The sequence below is a fragment of the Uranotaenia lowii genome, chromosome 2, assembly GCF_029784155.1.
Source record: "Uranotaenia lowii strain MFRU-FL chromosome 2, ASM2978415v1, whole genome shotgun sequence".
NCBI classification, from domain to species: Eukaryota; Metazoa; Arthropoda; class Insecta; order Diptera; family Culicidae; genus Uranotaenia; species Uranotaenia lowii.
In genome coordinates, this window is record NC_073692.1 from 281,122,159 (window position 1) to 281,139,463 (window position 17,305).

The following is a 17,305-nucleotide window of genomic DNA, read 5'->3' on the forward strand; positions in this document are numbered from 1 at the left end:
CCATTTTTAAGAATGGTCAGATTTCCCGATTCCCTGGAACGCTGAAATGGCTGGGAAATAGACACTCTAGATTCCATGAAATTGTTCAAAACCGTAGCAAGCAATACCTGAATAAGTTGGCAAAAATTTCATTTTCCATTCAAATTTCCATTCAAAATTATAACTCGATGCGCTAATTCAGGATTGATCAAAATAATCTCATTTTTAAAAAAATGATGTTATGTGACTCAAAAGGTATCGAAAAATGTAAGTATCGAAGCTCAACTTGAAGCAGTTAGTGATAGATTTTGTTAGTTTCAATAAAAGCCCCAAGTAACACAAGTTAAGCCAACTAGCATTTGAAAGTTTAATTATCGTTTTATTTCAGCATTTTATATGCAGCCAGTTTTGTAACTGTTTTATTTATAGTCATGGAAAATGCTCAGATTTTTGATTCAACCATTTGTTTTCAGGTAGTTCTGAAAACGCTAATAAAGTTGTACTAAATATACTATTGAAGTTGGTAATAAAAAGTTCTGAAAAAAGTTTGCTACAAGCCTTTTTTTTTCATGTTTAATAAAGGCACGCAGTGCTTGATTTTAAAATCGTAATAAAATAACGTGCCAGTTTTCGTTCAAGATGTCAAAACAGAACACTCTTAGGCTAGATTACATATATTTGAATTGGTACTCCCGTTTTTACACATCTTGATAAGTCATGTCTGATATTTTTGAGTTAAATAGAAAAGTACATAAAAATCTATGAAATACTTCAAATCACCGGAAGTGGTATGAATATTTCTACAATATAAGTGTTAAGTGAAAGAGCCCAACTAGTAGGAGAAAAAATTTGTTGCTTGCACCATCATTAATTCAAGATGTCGGCTTCCGCTTTTCTTTTCAAAGCTTCAAATAACTGACAATCTCATGAAACACCCACAATATGGTTATCAGTTGAAAGGGCTTAACGAGTAGAAGTCGAATTTCGCTATCTGACGCCACCCAAGATGGTGACTTCCGCTGATCTTTAAAATGCTGCTAATAGTCGGAAATCTCATTCAAGTTTCATGCGATTTTTAGTATTTAGCATATTGTGGGAGTTTCATGTGATTTTTAGTCATTTACAGCATTTTAGAGTTGTTCGGGTGCCGCCATGTATGATTTCATGATGGCGTCAGAAAGTAAAATTCATCTTCTTCTAGTTTAGCCCTTTCACGCAATGCCAATATTTAGAAGATTTTATACGATTTTTAGTGATTTACAATATTTTAAAGTGGATTCTTAGATTTCAGGATGGGGCGTCAGATAGCAAAACTCGACATTTTCTAGTTATCTACTATTTTCGCATTATCTACATTGTGCAAAATCTAAAAAATAAAATCATTTGAGATTTAGAAAAAATAAAATAAATTTGTATATTGAAAGAGATTAAATTAACATCTACCACAATTTGTTCCCTTTTTCTAGTGATTTTTTGAGAATTTTTATAAATTTATTCAATTTTTGACGAAATGCTTCAAACTTTATTTATCCTTTCTTCGGGTTTTTTGAAAAATTGAAGGAGTTATATATTTAAGAAGAATTTGATATTTGTTCCGGTATGTCAAATCGAACCCATGTCTCCTCGAAGGTCAAGTAACGTCTTGCGCCACCATTCTCAAGCTGGACCAAGGTGTAGTGTAAATATGAACTAGAAATATGGCTCCGTATTTCGGCTTCAACTTTTTCGCCCCTCGTTTTCCGGCTGATTTTGGGTTGTTTTTATATCGATTCAGCAGATGTGTTTGTAAGTACGGTTGCGGCGCGGCAAGTCGAGTCGAGTCGAGGGGCTAGCTTATCCTGGCTGTAGAAAACATGTTGGATTCGTTGCCGCTGTAGAGGAAGAAAGTCAGTGGCATGTTTTTTCAGCTGATTTGAACCAACAACACATGATATCACATCAGCACAAGCCGAGATGTCGGGCTGCCGGAATGCTGCTCTTTGCTGCTAAACCGAATCAGATGTACACCGAAGATAATAAAAACGGAGAAATAAATCAAACCAATATTTAATTTTATTTATTAAATTTCGGTACAACTTGCAGTGGGCCTTTTTTTCTGCTGCTCACTGCGGAGGACCTCATTCAAAATCTGAATTCATATCTCACATCACATTCGGACACACGGATCGCTGATTACAGAATGTTCCCTCCTCATCATTTGCTTGTGATGCCGCTCGGCTCGTTAGATTCGTTTGATTTTTATGACATTTTTTGCCAACCTCAATTTATATCTGCTCTTTCTCCCCACGTGGACGCTGCTGGGCTGGGACCAACAAACGCACATATTTTCCCTCCAATTGGCAGTTTGGGATGCTCGGTTGGGTCCCATGTGTTTGTGTGCGTTCATTTGCCGGAGCCCGAGGGACGTAAATAAAATTCAAATAATATATTAAAAATATTTTTATTAAAACCAAATAAAGTGATTGGTAGCAAACGGCGAAAAAAAAATCCAATAAATGAGGGCTCTGCTGGAACGCACGGAATGATGTTTGACCATGCTGGTTTTGGATTTCAATTGGATTGATATTGAAATTTATTATAATCATTTGCTTTTCCATGCAGGGACTGGTTGTGGTAATTGAGTTGCTGTGAAAATACATTTCAATGATTCGGAAAAGCTTTTATTTATGCTTGGTGGATACTCGAGGGTGCCTTTATTCTATTCTACATCTTTATAAGCTGCATTTACCTCAGCTAGATCAATCAAATACTTAATCCGTTTGTTGGAAGGATGGATGACAGGGAATATAATTGAACAAGGAGTCCCATTGATCAACAATCATCTAAAAGAATCAGCGTTAAAACCAACTTCTAAGAGAATGGCTTTAGAAATAATTTTGAAAAAAAAACCGTTCTAACGACTCCCAATTTCTAGACTTCATATTGTTTCGAAGAACACAAACAACCCCCATACATAATTCACAACTTGAACAAAGTTTTACACAGTGCTAGTTTCGTTCTCAATATGCAACTCCAATTTGCATCTCCGCTCGCGAAGTCGAGACAGAATTGGGATTTCAGACGGCGAGTTTCGTTTAATTACAAAATTTCGCCTTTTGCGTTGTTCGGTTGTCGCGTTGATTCGATGCGATACCAAGCAAAACCACCACAAGTATAAAACATACTTATGCGACCCATAGAGAGAGCAGCGTCTTCCAGGGCATCATAAACCAACTACCAGCGCTCGTCACAGGAGAGGGCACTGCAAGAGCAGCAGCTCCTCTAGGCGTGCCGAAATTATTTAATTAAAATCCCGTCAGGCAGATGTTGGTTTTTAACAAGTGCAGACTTGGCGCTGTAATGATTATTATTGAGCAAAGTAATTAGCATTAATTGCAACTTGGGCTATGAATAAGTAATAAGATACAGGAGCAAGAAAAAAAAAATCCGCACCCATTAATTAGCATCTAATGTGACGCTGAGGAAGTTCACGGCGACGTCTTTTCCTTGCAGGTGAGCGGAAAAGTGGCATAAGCGACATCGTTATTGATTTTTAATGGTAATGGTAGAAAGTATGTATATACAAAGATGTACATTATTATTTTGTTAGTTTTAAAAAACTGATACATCGTGAAACGTAGCACTTCATTTGAGGTCTGTTCTTTAAAAAAAATGACATAAAACTTTTTTTGTGAATAGCATCGGCGGAAATTGATTCAATTTTCAGTCAAACTACCTTGTGCTGTTATGTTTACATGGACAAAATCAGCTGATAATGTATCAAGTAGTTTTTGACATAGATAAAAAAACGATTTCCTTGGCCCATAGACCAAAATTTTTGAGCGCCATAAGGAACATAGTAAAATCGTTCGAGCAGATTTAGAGGATCAATTGGTAAACTATAAGAATTAGAATAAAAGAGCGGTTTTTTAGACAGTCGTCCGGCATTCTAGCAATATGCTCTGCCCAGCGTATCCGTCCAGCCTTCGCAGCCATCTGGATACATTGTAGAGTCGCACGAGCTCGTGATTCATCCTTTGCCTCTACACTCCGCTCTCCTACGCGCCGCCATGGGTTCTTAACCCTCGTCGCTCTTAAAACTCCGAGTGTATGCAGGTCCTCCTCGAGCAATATCCTCGTCTTGTACCCGTAGAGGACAACCGGTCTAATGAGCGTCATGAGCAGCTTACACTCTGTGCGAGGGCTAAGTCTTCTCGACCGCAGTTGCTTTTGGATTCCATAGTACTACGACGTCAGCTGATCATTCGTCGTCTTCGGTTCTCAAGACTGGTGTTATTTTCTGCGGTCACCAGTGAGCCGAGGTATAGCTCCAGCCCGTCGTTGTCGATCATGACCTTTTTATTACTGCACAAGTGGGCTCGGCTAGTCTTGGATCCGCAGGCCAGCATATACTTCGTCTTGAACGTATTAATCATTAACCCAATACTTCCTATTTCGCATTTCAGATTGCGATAGACCTCCTCCATCGCCGCAAATATCAATATCGTCGGCAAAGCAGATAAGTTGACTGGATCTGTTGAAAATCGTGCCCTGCATTCCACCCACAGCTCGTCGAATAACACCTTCTAACGCCACGTTGAACATTGTGCAGGATAGGGACTCGTTCCTAGGGACTCGTTCACGTGTACACGGCATTTTTGAAGATATGTCGTAGTGTGAAGATTTGGTCCGTCATAGACCGGCCTTCCATGAAGCCTGCCTGATGACTTCCCACTTTGTTGGTGGCATTAAGGGCAGTGATCGCTCGATAGTTTTCACAGTCAAATTTGTCGCCCTATAGATGGGACATACTACCCCCTCATTCCACTCCTCCGGTAGGTGTTCTGTGTCTCAGATCCGAACCCTCAACAGACCAATTTGTTCGGGCCCATTTCGATGAGTTCAGCTGCGATACCATCCTTCCCAGTCGACTTCTTGCTATTTAGCTGGTGAATCGCTTCCTTGAACTCGCTCATCGTTGGGAGTGACTTTACCTCGTCATTGGCTACGCCGGCGACGTATCTCTCCCATTGTCTTGGTCTCCTGCATGTGCGCCGTTCAGACATTCATCGAAGTGCTGCTTCCACCTTTTGATCCCCTCACGATTGTCCGTCAGGATGCCTCCGTCCTTATCCCGGAAAATTTCGGCTTGCAGGATGCGTTGAGCTTTTGATTGAACTTTCGTGTTTCCTGGGAACGATGCAGCTGCAGGCGACGCTTTTTCCCTTGGAAACTCACTCACAAACTCACTGACAACGGGGGGTTCCTTTGCACTTCTGTCGTCCACGCGGTATTCTCTTCGTCTATTACACTCCTACACTCTTCTTTGAACCAGACGTTCCGTTGATGTCGTTCCCCATACCCGCTGACGTTCTCCACAACGCTGTTGATCGCTGTTTTGATGGTATCCCAACAGTCCTCGAGAGGGACTTTGGTTTGATATTGATTGTGAAAATAAGAGATTCTTTACTGCTTGAGAGTAGAATGATTCGCTACCTTATATACTAAACTATTTCCATGGTAACATTAAACAAAAATTTACTGATGATGTGTGTTGTTATGCGTATCATCGATTGCTACGATCTCAATCCCCTCCTAACACACACACAATCAAAAGGAAAATACAGAGTCCGATAGCTTCTCTTCAAGTTGTGACAACGACACGCCCTGTATTACAGTCGTCGCCTTCATATCGAAGACCATCTTTCGGTTCCGCTATATAAGAACCTTTGCTCTTCGGCAACCTACCAGCAGCTCGAAGGTCTTCCAGTGTCTCCGGCCTGTCAACCATGATTCCTGGCTCGCAACCTACCATTTAGCTCCTGGACCGACGAGCTTCCATAGTTCATGGTCCGATGAACTCCACCTGGCTTCGATCCGAATCTGTCAGAAGTCGAAAAAACTGCACAGATATACATTTACGGCACTTAAAATCGAAAAAATGTTTTATTTGATCTTTGATATTTTTGGTAATGGCATTCTTAAATACTCAAACCATTTAACAACTTGGAGAATGTTTAAGTTATTTTATATGTCGCATGTAAAGTATTCTTCTCTCAAGGGGAAGTCGCACGATATCCTTTCTGTGGCTGGACGCCGTTCCCTGCACCTTAACGACTTTCATAAGGCTCGACACATCCTGTGCTTCTAACCCGATGACCTCCACTTAGCTCTCCGGTCCACAGACCCCAGCTAACATGAAATCGTAATAGAAATGATAATCCAAATCGAATATTTAGACATTTTCAATAACCATCGTAAACAAGTTGGTATTGAGTGATTTTCTATCATTCATTTACGACAAGCTTTGCCCAAAAAAAGTTGAATCGGATAGCAGTTTAGTCATTTCGTAAATATGTCTCCAAAGAGTTGAGAATACGCTAATTCGACATTTACGATTTAAGTGAACTGATTTACGAGAAATGACGATCCTTCCATCTTTCTTCCTTTGACCGGTTCGTGAACAGAAAATCTTACATATAGAGCTATAGCGCAAATCATTTCAACTGATGAGTTGGCATCGTGGTAAGATACCGGACAGACAACTCGGAGGCTGGGGTTCAAATCTCGGTCAAAGAAATTTTTTTTTTTCGTTTTATTCAAATTACTTCAAATCGTATATTTTGCTTTTTGTGGGGAAATCAAATCGTTAAAATCTTGTCATTGTAGATATATCGCCTCCACTTTTATAGCTAGAAGCTATTTTGGTAAGTTTAATACAATCTTTTCATCTGGTATATTCGTTTGATTAATTCTGTTGTTCCTGCGATATACCCTCTTAAATGTTTGCTGGGACCTTCTATGGCGTCAGATCAACAAGATCTAACTGGACGACCCCCCGTTGCTTCGGTCCGTCAACCTTGTCTGGCGCTGGCTCGACTTTCTTCCTCAGGATCAACGCCTTTCGAGTTACGACCACCTAATTGGCTTCGCCCAACGTCTTTTCTGTGACCATGGTTCCTGGCTCTTTGACCATTCTGATTAAGGCTCGTTGTCCTTCCATCGGCACCCAGCCACTGTTGATTCCTCTTCTTCTCCTTTCCACTATTTAGCGTTGGGCCCATAACTTATTGACAGGGAGCACTTTTGGTAGTTGAAAGGATAAAATTTCAATGCCGATTGAAGCTAAATCTACTCCTAAAATGTGCTGATAACATTAGGGGAGGAGCGGGCTATATGCGCCTATTAAGCAGAACACTGATTTAATCAAATATCACATCGAATATGTGTACAAAAACTATCTACATGTGTGCAGGCATATGTTTTCTATACAATGGAGTAATTTTTATGTTAAAATTTTCTTCTGTTTCCAAGAAAACGATTTTATTGTAAGTGTTGTCTAAAATACCGAACCTCAAACCGTGCGGGCTAAATGCGCCTATTTATGTTTTGAACAAAACTTATGTTTTTTGGCCAATATTTCCGTATAATTTCATTGAAACTGCTAGAAAGTAATAATTTCCGTACGACAAAGCTGAAGTTTTATAAAAATCTATGTATATTATAATTTTATGGAATAAAACAAAAGTTAGGGTTGCCATACTATGGAGGCAATTCATCCATTAGAAAAACTTTATCAAATCTGTTTTTAGATCTTCAATTCTCTCTTAAGATGTTATTCAGAGCTTAGATTTGAAGGTTCAATGATAAAAATCATTTATTTATTCAATTTAACCTGTTATTTTAGGATGGAGGCATTTTAAAAACATGATTGGGGCATACAAAAACACTCTTATTATTCCACTATATAATCATTATTAAACCTCCACAAAAGCTGAAATATGTTTAATTTCTTAAGTTCATTTGAGTAAGAAACAAAAACCATCCTAGTTTTTGTTTTAAACTTCTTTACGTATAATTTTTAAAAGTCGAAATATTACATCAAAATGTATCAAAACCTTGTATGATTTTTTTAATTTTTTTGAGTTTGTAAATTCAAAAAATTCTTTCTTGCCTTATGTTCTAAGCGTATCACCCTCAAAATGCATTGGTCAGATAAGCTGTCTAGTCAGCCATTTCATCAAACAGCCGTAGGGTCATTTAACCCGATAGGCCCATTTAGGAAACCTTTCCCCTACTGCTCCAAAAAATGATATGACTGCTTTACCGTCTACTTGCCTAAAGACTCAAACCCTCGAGCAAAATGATACACTTCATACAAATATTCAAGCGAAACAAGATTTTTTTCTAAAGTGTTTTGCATACAGTAGGATAATTTCATTCGTTTTGCTGGTCCGACCACTCCACCAGTTGGAGCCACTCACCCACAATCGCAGCATATCAATGTTTATGTTTATTTGGTCCGCAAATTGCAGTATGCAAAATGCATTTGTATCTGGCTAGCAGCTGGTTAACTGCTGTTGAAATTGAAAATTAAACACCATATTTGACCATCTCCAGAGAATTATTTTACAAATTAACCCTGGCTTTGTTTACGTTTTCCTGCTAAGGAAAAATTGCAGCTGAATATAATTATAACCCCCAGCGAATGGTTAAGAACTCAATTTTGCACAAGCATAGTCATACACAAAGGTGTAATATGTAAATCACGGAGGATGGTACTCATTCTGACTTTGGTATGCTTCCAAGAAGCAAAGATGAAGAAGCTGTGCATAATTTTGGTGACACCTTGAGGGAGTTTTTCCTCCTTGCATTTGATGCTTGTTATTTTTTTTTTCGAACGCAGTGGGATTCCTCGTATGAGATTAGGGATTTTGTCTCATTAATTATCTTTTTATTTATGCATGTCGAACAACGGCGATATGTGGTTGCATTAATTAGAAACAGTTGTGATCAGGATGGTTTTCAGTCATTTTCTAAGCTAAGTCAAGGCTTTCATGTGGAATATCCTTCGTCATTCTAAAGTTAATCTATTGCACACCTAGCATACTAAAGATTTTCGTTTTACTTTCCGTTTCATTGCAGTGGAGCCGATCAGTGATCACACAGTCAATGTACAGTCAGCTCAACGAAGTCTCAACGCCGCCGCCAGTAGTGTTGCAGCTATGGGACACACGACAGTTGCACCGAACGCACCGGCAATCCAATCATCGATCTCATCCGCGCCGAATCTCATCGGGAGTACGGCCCTGGCCAAGGATTGCGCCGGCTGTGGGAAACGCATCACCGAGCGATTCCTGCTGAAGGCCTTAGATCTGTTCTGGCACGAAGACTGCCTCAAGTGCGGATGCTGTGATTGCCGGCTCGGCGAAGTCGGCTCGACTCTGTATACTAAAGCAAACCTTATCCTGTGCAAGCGGGATTACCTGCGGCTGTTTGGCACAACCGGATACTGTGCCGCCTGCAACAAGGTGATACCGGCCTTCGAGATGGTAATGCGGGCCAAGAACAACGTCTACCATCTCGAGTGCTTCGCCTGTCAGCAATGCAATCATCGGTGAGTTTTTATGAAACATATCTCTCGCTTTCAGAAGCTATACTGCGTATATGACGGTTCTGGTTCTTCTATTTAAATCGGTTGAAAAGGCACGTCGAGCCACCGCGTCCCCCCAGTTTGCTAATCTGGATCAATGAGTACAATGCAATGTTCCCATGATGATCTCATGTTATACTGCGTGTATACCTCCTACTCCCTAAACTCCACTTGGGGCCGCAGACCTAGGTTCAACCTCGAAATGTTTCACACACTATGCTTCAATAGTGGGAAGTTTATACACGCTAGTGCGGTCCAAGACAATACTCATAGACGAGAGCACTTTCAGCAGAACCTCTCATCCTTATGAATTGAAGTCCGAACTCTCCTTTAACGACTAGAGAACCGACATCTCCTCGCAGTAACTCGAGATTCCCACATAAATCTCTCCTCTTCGCGACTCGAGGCGTAATCTATCCTCATACGACTCAAAATCCGACCCCTCCTCGCATCGACTCGAGGTTGACGTACACCTACCTCTCCTCTGCCCGACTCAAGGCCCGATCTTTCCTCTAGCGACTCGAGATCAGACCTCTACTCGTAATGACTCGAGGTAACCACTTATATCCCTTCTCTGGTTGATTATAGGCCTGATCTCTCATCTTGCGACTCGAAACCCGACTTCTTATCGTAAAGACTGGGAATGACCACGTAAACCTCTCCTGATGAAGAATCAAGGCCAGGTCTCTCCTCTAACGACTCGAAGCTCGACCTCTTATCTCCAGGATTCGAGGTTTATGACATGTTTGAAGTGCCGATCGAGAGCAGCTTATCGTAGACTCGAGCCTGGCACAGCACATGCATGGAACATAACGTTATTACTCGGATGATTCCCGAAAAAGCCGTCATTGTACTCCGACTCGAATAGCTCACCCGGCGTCAAGAGCCATTCTACTCGGGGTATCCCCTGATCGTGTAATATCCTTTCCACAACGATTTCCATTGCGAAGAAGGTCAAGTCTAATCCCCGCAGCTTCGATCGTTGGGAACCGCACTACTCGAGTACTCCCCGAAGGTGGAGCATCCTACGCACGAATGCACGAAGATGTTACCTTATTGTAGCTTCAAACCGTACGGTCGGACGCACTCTACTCAACAGCCCCCCGTCGATGGGGTCAGTCTACTCCAACCGTTGACCGGTCTTCTTGTATCTCTTGGCTGGCAACCCTAGGATTTTTGGCCAGCGGCTTTTTCTGCCCGTCGTGTCCCAGAACGAGAGCAGCTTACGCCTGTCACGGCACACATACGGCACGATACGACTCAGATGTTTCTCGAGAGGCTCGTTCGGTATCGAGAACCTATCTACCCGTGGGTATCCCCCGACAGTTGGGTTACCCCCTTTCTACGAGGTCCACTACGAGGAAGGTATTGTCTCATCCCCGTAGTTTCCTCCATAGGAAACGGCACTACTCGGATACTCCCCGGTGGTAGGGTATCCTACACATGTTTGCGGCACACCCATGACCTCCACTCCCCAGCTATGGAGTCATCATACAACGTTCGCCCACAACAAGTACAAAAACTATAATGATAAAATATACTTTTCCCGTCTATCTTCTGATAATTCACAACAACTAAAATTTCCTTTTAAAACTAACATATTCTCCCATTTCTCCTTCGTTTCAGGTTTTGTGTTGGTGATCGTTTCTATCTATGTGATAATAAGATTTTATGTGAATACGACTACGAGGAGCGTTTAGTGTTCGCCAGTATGGCATGTAATCCATCTAGTTTAGCGCATATACGGAGGCAAGTTAGTAATTTACAGGTAAAACCAATCCCCTCGACTAACATATGCTTTCATATGCACTACATATCCATAGCTTCCTATTTATCCCACAAACAAAAATCTGAACAACACCTTTTTTGGCTGCAAACGTGTTTAGCGAAAAAGGAAAAATATTTTTCTCGCGTCTACATCTTACTTTGAGCTTCACCGGCTCACATGATGAAGATAAGATACGTTACGAGCTTGGAGTCAAATGGATAATTTAAAGCTCTGGAGCTCGACATTGTATGCCAGTCTTTCTGCTGAGGAATTCCCTGAAAAGAAAAATCCGTAAAGAATCCTGATCAATAAATATTGAATCACACATTATACGCCATAATAATATTGATTTAATAGCCGCCATTGACTGGTGCCGCACTTTGATACACGCACAATGACGCACCCAAGTAGGTATCAACACTTTTACAACGCTCGAAACATTGATTCAACTCTTTTTTAAAGTTACATTTACTCACCCCCTGTGTGGAGCATTTTGTGCATGAGGAGGAGATGCTTGAATTTATATCGAAATCGGGTAGGTACATTTTTTCATGGCACGTATTTTCGTAACGCCTAAGATATATTACACTGCTCCACGTGTCGCGTGATTATGGCGGCTTTGATTGACACACATGGATGAGATTTGAAACATTTTCTGGTCCTATTTTTATAGCGGTACAGTATTTTGTGTTATATTTTTTCATATACCTAGGTATCCTCTTGATGATAGGTTCAAAATTTCAGTGTTTTACGGATACTAATAAACCCCAAAAATGTATAACTTTTCACATGGAATAATTACTATTCTTTGTATGATCAATACCAACGCATTAGTTGATTCAAAATATCTCTTGAGCCTCTACGGAGCAATAATGTGCTGAAAGCTAAAATGAACGTTAAAAATTTAATCCCATTATTCGACACGTTTCTGATTGAGTGCCAATAGCATTCTGCATTCATGGGTTGACAATTCTGATTGATGGCCACATTTTTACCCTTTTTCGAAAAAGCGTTTCTCTTTGGTTTATTACTCCCTCATTTGATGATGCACTCAATGTGCTGCCTAAATTCCGCTTAAATCATCGATCGTAAAATACATTCTTTGTGGAGGCCAAGTGCACAAGTCTAATATCACGCTCTTGTACCACCAAATGAATTGTGTGAAATGTATAAATGTATGAGTCAACATGAGTCATTCGAAATAATGTTTATCATAATCGTGCCTTCAAACATTTTTTTTATGTAATACCATTGATGATTCTTGTTACATTTTTTTCAACGAACTAAATACTTTAATATAAAACTCACATAGCTCAGATTCTTAGACTTTCAGATTCCTAAAATCTCGGTTTCTAAAAATCTCAGATGCACAGATTTTTGAATATTCAAATCCTCAGATTCTAAAATTCTCAAATATTCAGATTCTCAGACTCTCAGATTCTCAGATCCTCAGATTTTCGGATTCTCAGGTTCTCGGATTCTAAGATTCTCAGATTCTCAAATTCTCAGGATCTCCGATTTCCACATTTTCAGATTTTCAGATTTTCAGATTCTCAGATTCTCAGATTTTTAGATTCTCAGATTTCCAGATTCTCAGTAGAGTGTCCGTCCCGGCGGGAATTCCAGGGAATTTGACAAATTCGGGAATTCCCAATTCCCGGGAATCATAGTTTCATTCCCGGGAATTCCCGACATATATGGAATTATTTCTCTGGAAAAGCCTGATGGCCTCCGGAATCATTCTTATTATTATTTTTGAAAATTTAGTCATACAAAACTCATTGAGAAAATGCCGATTCCTGTGGCAGGACACATTTGGGAGCCATTCGGCGCAATTTTTTCTATTCAAATAGATAATTTTAAAAAGATTATATGTATTTCCACACCGTTATCATTGAACGAAAACCCACAACACTTCGAAATATATATATATGAAAAATCGCGCAGCAGGTAGGCAGATTGTGATTTCTCGAAAATCAAATTTATGCACTAGTTTCCCTCTGGCTTTGAAAGCCAGATGAATTTAAAAACTTAAAAATGAAGAATACATCGATTTTTATATGAAGAGCGAATATGTAAAGTGCTCAGAAAAACGAAAAAGAGATGAAATAATCATACAAATAAAAAGATAATTCTTTTTTTTAACGCCTAATTGCATGAATAAATTCTTCATTTGACTTATTCAGGTTATTTTATAGTTCGTTTGATTGTTTTAAATTTATCATTTATTTAAGTTTGATTAAAAAATAAGTTAAAAACATTATTAAGAAAGAGTACATTTTGAACAAATTATTGGCTTGTATGCACGAAACTTTCGATAAGCTATGCATATTTGAAGCAAAGTGCATATATTTTACATGTTTTTGAATGTTTCCCGGGATCCCGGAAATTCCCGAGAAACAGGTCACCAGATTTCCCGATTCCCGGGAACTGAAAAACGGCCAGGAAATGGACACTCTTATTCTCAGATTTCCAGATTCTCAGATTTCCAGATTCTCAGATTTCCAGATTCTCAGATTTCCAGATTCTCAGATTTTAAGATTCTCAGAATCGCATTTTCTCAGATTATTAGATTCTTCGATTCTCAAAATCTCAGATTCCCCGATTCCCAGAATCTCATTTTCTCAGATTCTCAGATTCAAAGATTCTAAGATTCTCAGATTCCCGATTTCCCAGATTCTCAGAGTCTCAGATCCTCAGATTCACTTCAATTTCTCAATTTCTCAGATTCTCAGATTCTCAGAATCTCAGATTCTCAGGTTTTCAGATTCTCAGATTCTCAGATTCTCAAATTCTCAGATTCTCAGATTCTCAGATTCTCAGATTCTCAGATTCTCAGATTCTCAGATTCTCAGATCCTCAGATTCTCAGATTCTCAGATCCTCAGATTCTCAGTATCTCCGATTCTCAGATTCTGAGATTTTCAAAATCCCGGATTCTTAGATTCTCAGATTATTAGATTCTCTGATTTTCAGATTCTCAGATTCTCAGATTTTCAGATAATCAGATTCTCAGATTCCCAGATCTTCAGATTCTCAGATTTTCAGACTCTCAGATTCTCAGAATTTCAGATTTCCAGATTCTCGAATTCTCTAAATCTCAGATTCGCAGATTCTCAAATTCTCAAATTCTCAGATTCTCAGATTCTCAGATTCTCAGATTCTCAGAACCTCAGATTCTCAGATTCCAAGATTCTCAAATTCTCAGATTCTCAGATTCTCAGATTCTCAGATTCTCAGATTCTCAGATTCTCAGATTCTCAGATTCTCAGATTCTCAGATTCTCAGATCCTCAGATTCTGAGATTCTTGGATTCTCAGTATCTTCGATTCTCAGATTCTGAGATTTTCAAAATCCCAGATTCTAAGATTCTCAGATTATTAGATTCTCTGATTTTCAGATTCTCAGATTCTCAAATTCTCAGATTTTTAGATTATCAGATTCTCAGATTCTCAGATTTTCAGATTCCCAGATTTTCAGATTCTCAGATTTTCAGACTCTCAGATTCTCAGAATTTCAGATTTTCAGATTCTCAGACTCTCAGATTTTCGAATTCTCAAATTCTAAGATTCTAAGATTCTCAGATTCTCAGATTCTTAGATTCTTAGATTCTCAGATTCACAGATTCTCAGATTCTCAGATTCTCGAATTCTTAAATTCTCTGACTATCTGATTCACTTATGATCATATACTCAGATTCTCAGATTCACGGGTTCTCGGATTCTAAGATTCTCAGATTCTCAGATTTTCATATTCTCAGATTCTCAGATTTTCATATTCTCAGATTCTCAGATTTTCAGATTTTCAGTCAGATTCTCGAATTCTCAAATTCTAAGATTCAAAGATTCTCCAATTCTAAGACTCTCAGATTCTAGTATTCTCAGATTCTAAGATTCCAAGATTATCAGGTTCTTGGATTTTCTGATTGTCTATTCTCAAATTCTCAGATTCTCAGATTTTCAGATTATCAGATTTTCTGATTCTCAGATTCTCAGATTCTTCGATTCTCAAAATCTAAGATTCTCAGTTTCTCAGAGTCTACGATTCTCAGATTCTCATTTCCTCAGATTCTCAGAGTCTTTGATTCTCAGACTTTCAGATTCCCATATTCTCAGATCCTCAGATTCACATTTTTTTCAGATTCTCAGATTCTATAATTCTCATATTATCAGATTCTATAATTCTCACATTCTCAAATTCTCCGATTCTCAGATTCTCAGATAGTCAGATTCTCAGATTCCCAGATTCTCAGACTCTCAGATTATCAGATTTTCAGATTCTCAGATTCTCAGGTTCTTAGATTCTTAGATTCTTAGATTCTATGATTCTCAGATAATCAGATCCCCAAATTCTCAGATTCTCTGATTCTCCGATTTAAGAATCTCAGATTATCAGATTCTCAGATTATTAGATTCTAAGATTCTCAGATTCACAGATTCTAAGATTCTTAGATTCTCGAATTCTTAGATTCTCAAATTTCAGATTCTCAGATTGTCAGATTCTCAAATTCTTAGATTCCCAGATTCTCACATTCTAAGATTCTCAGATTCTCAGATGGTCAGATAATCAGATTCTAAGATTCTCAAATTCTCATATTCTCGTTTTCTTAGATCTCCAGATTCTCAGATTCTCAATTTCTCAGATTCTCTAATTCTCAGATTCTCAGAATCTCAAATTCATAGATTTTCTTAATTTAATTTTCTCAATTGATTCTTAGATTCTCAGATTCTTGAATTCTCAGACTTTCAGATTGTTACATTCTCAGATTCTCAGATTCTAAGTTTCTAAGATGCTCAGATTCTCAGATATTCTGATTGTCAGATTCTCAGATTCTTGTGTTCTTGATTTCCCAGAATCTCAGATTTTTAGATTCTCAGATTCTCGGATTCTCATATTGTCAGATTCTCAGATTCTTAGATTCTCAGAATCTCAGATTCTTAGCTTTTCAGATTCTCAAATTCTCAGATTCTCAAATGCTTCGATTCTCAAATTCTCAGATTCTCAAATTCTCAGATTTCAAAATTCTTAGATTCTCAGATCCTCAAATTCTCAGATCCTCAGATTCTCAGATTCTCAGATTTTTAGATTATGAGATTCCCAGATTCTCAAATTCCTTAATTCTCAGATTCTCAGATTTCAGATTGTCAGATTCTGAAATTCTTAGATTCCCAGAATTCCAGATCCTTAGATTCTCAGATTTTCAGATAATCAGATTCTCAGATTCTCAAGTTCTTAGAATCTCAGATTGTAAGATTCTCAGATTCTCAGATTCTTATATTCTCAGATTCTCAAATGCTCAGATTCTCATTTTCTCAGATTCTCAAATTCTCAGATTCTCAGATTCTTAGATTCTCAAATCCTCAAATTCTCTGATTCTCAGGTTCTAAGATTATCAGATTCCCAGATTCTCAAATTCTCAGATTCTCAGATTCTCAGATTCTCAGATTCTCAGATTCTCAGATTCTCAGATTCTCAGATTCTTAGATTCTCAGATTCTCAGATTGTCAGATTCTGAAATTTTTAGATTTCTGGAATTTCAGTTTCTAAGATTCTCAGACTCTCAGATTCTCAGATTCTCAGATTCTCAAATTCTCAGATCATCAATTTCTCGGATTCTCAGATTCACCAATTTCCAAAACCTCAGTTCCTCAGATTCTCAGATTCTCAGATTTTCAGATTCTCAGATTCTCAGAATCCTAGATTGTCACATTCTCAGATTGCAGGATTTTCAGATTCTCAGATTCTTGAATTCTTAGATTTTCAGGTTCTCAGACTCTCAGATTCTCAGATTCTCTGATTCTAAGATTTTCATATTCTCAGATTCTCAGATTATCACATTTTCAGTTTCTAAATTTCTCAGATTATCAGATTCTCATTTTCTCAGATTCTCAGACTCACCGATTTTCAAATATGTACTCAGTTTCTCAGATTCCCAGATTGTCACATTCTCAGATTCTCGAATTCTCAGATTCTCAGGTTTCTTGGATTCTCAAATTCTCAATTCTTTGATTCTCATAAATACTCTCAAATTCTAAGATTCTCAGATTCTCATTTTCTAAGTTTCGCAAATTCTCAGATTCTCGGATTCTGAGATTCATATTTGCTCCTCGAAAAATTACTCTGAATCTCAAGCCACAATATAGAAAC

General features: G+C 38.6%; 1 protein-coding gene across 4 annotated transcripts in view; it reads left to right on the plus strand.

The window, feature by feature from the left end:
- The window catches only part of LOC129748938 (LIM/homeobox protein Lhx9-like), a 425,064-nt gene that overhangs the window by 346,736 nt on the left and 61,023 nt on the right, over nt 1–17,305 (plus strand). For 3 of the 4 annotated variants that reach the window (XM_055743748.1, XM_055743749.1, XM_055743750.1), the window contains 2 exons: nt 8,884–9,355; nt 11,018–11,159. In XM_055743748.1, coding sequence (XP_055599723.1) covers nt 8,884–9,355; nt 11,018–11,159 — 614 coding nt within the window. The remainder of the gene's footprint in view (nt 1–8,883; nt 9,356–11,017; nt 11,160–17,305) is intronic. The other variant, XM_055743751.1, reaches the window with a different exon arrangement.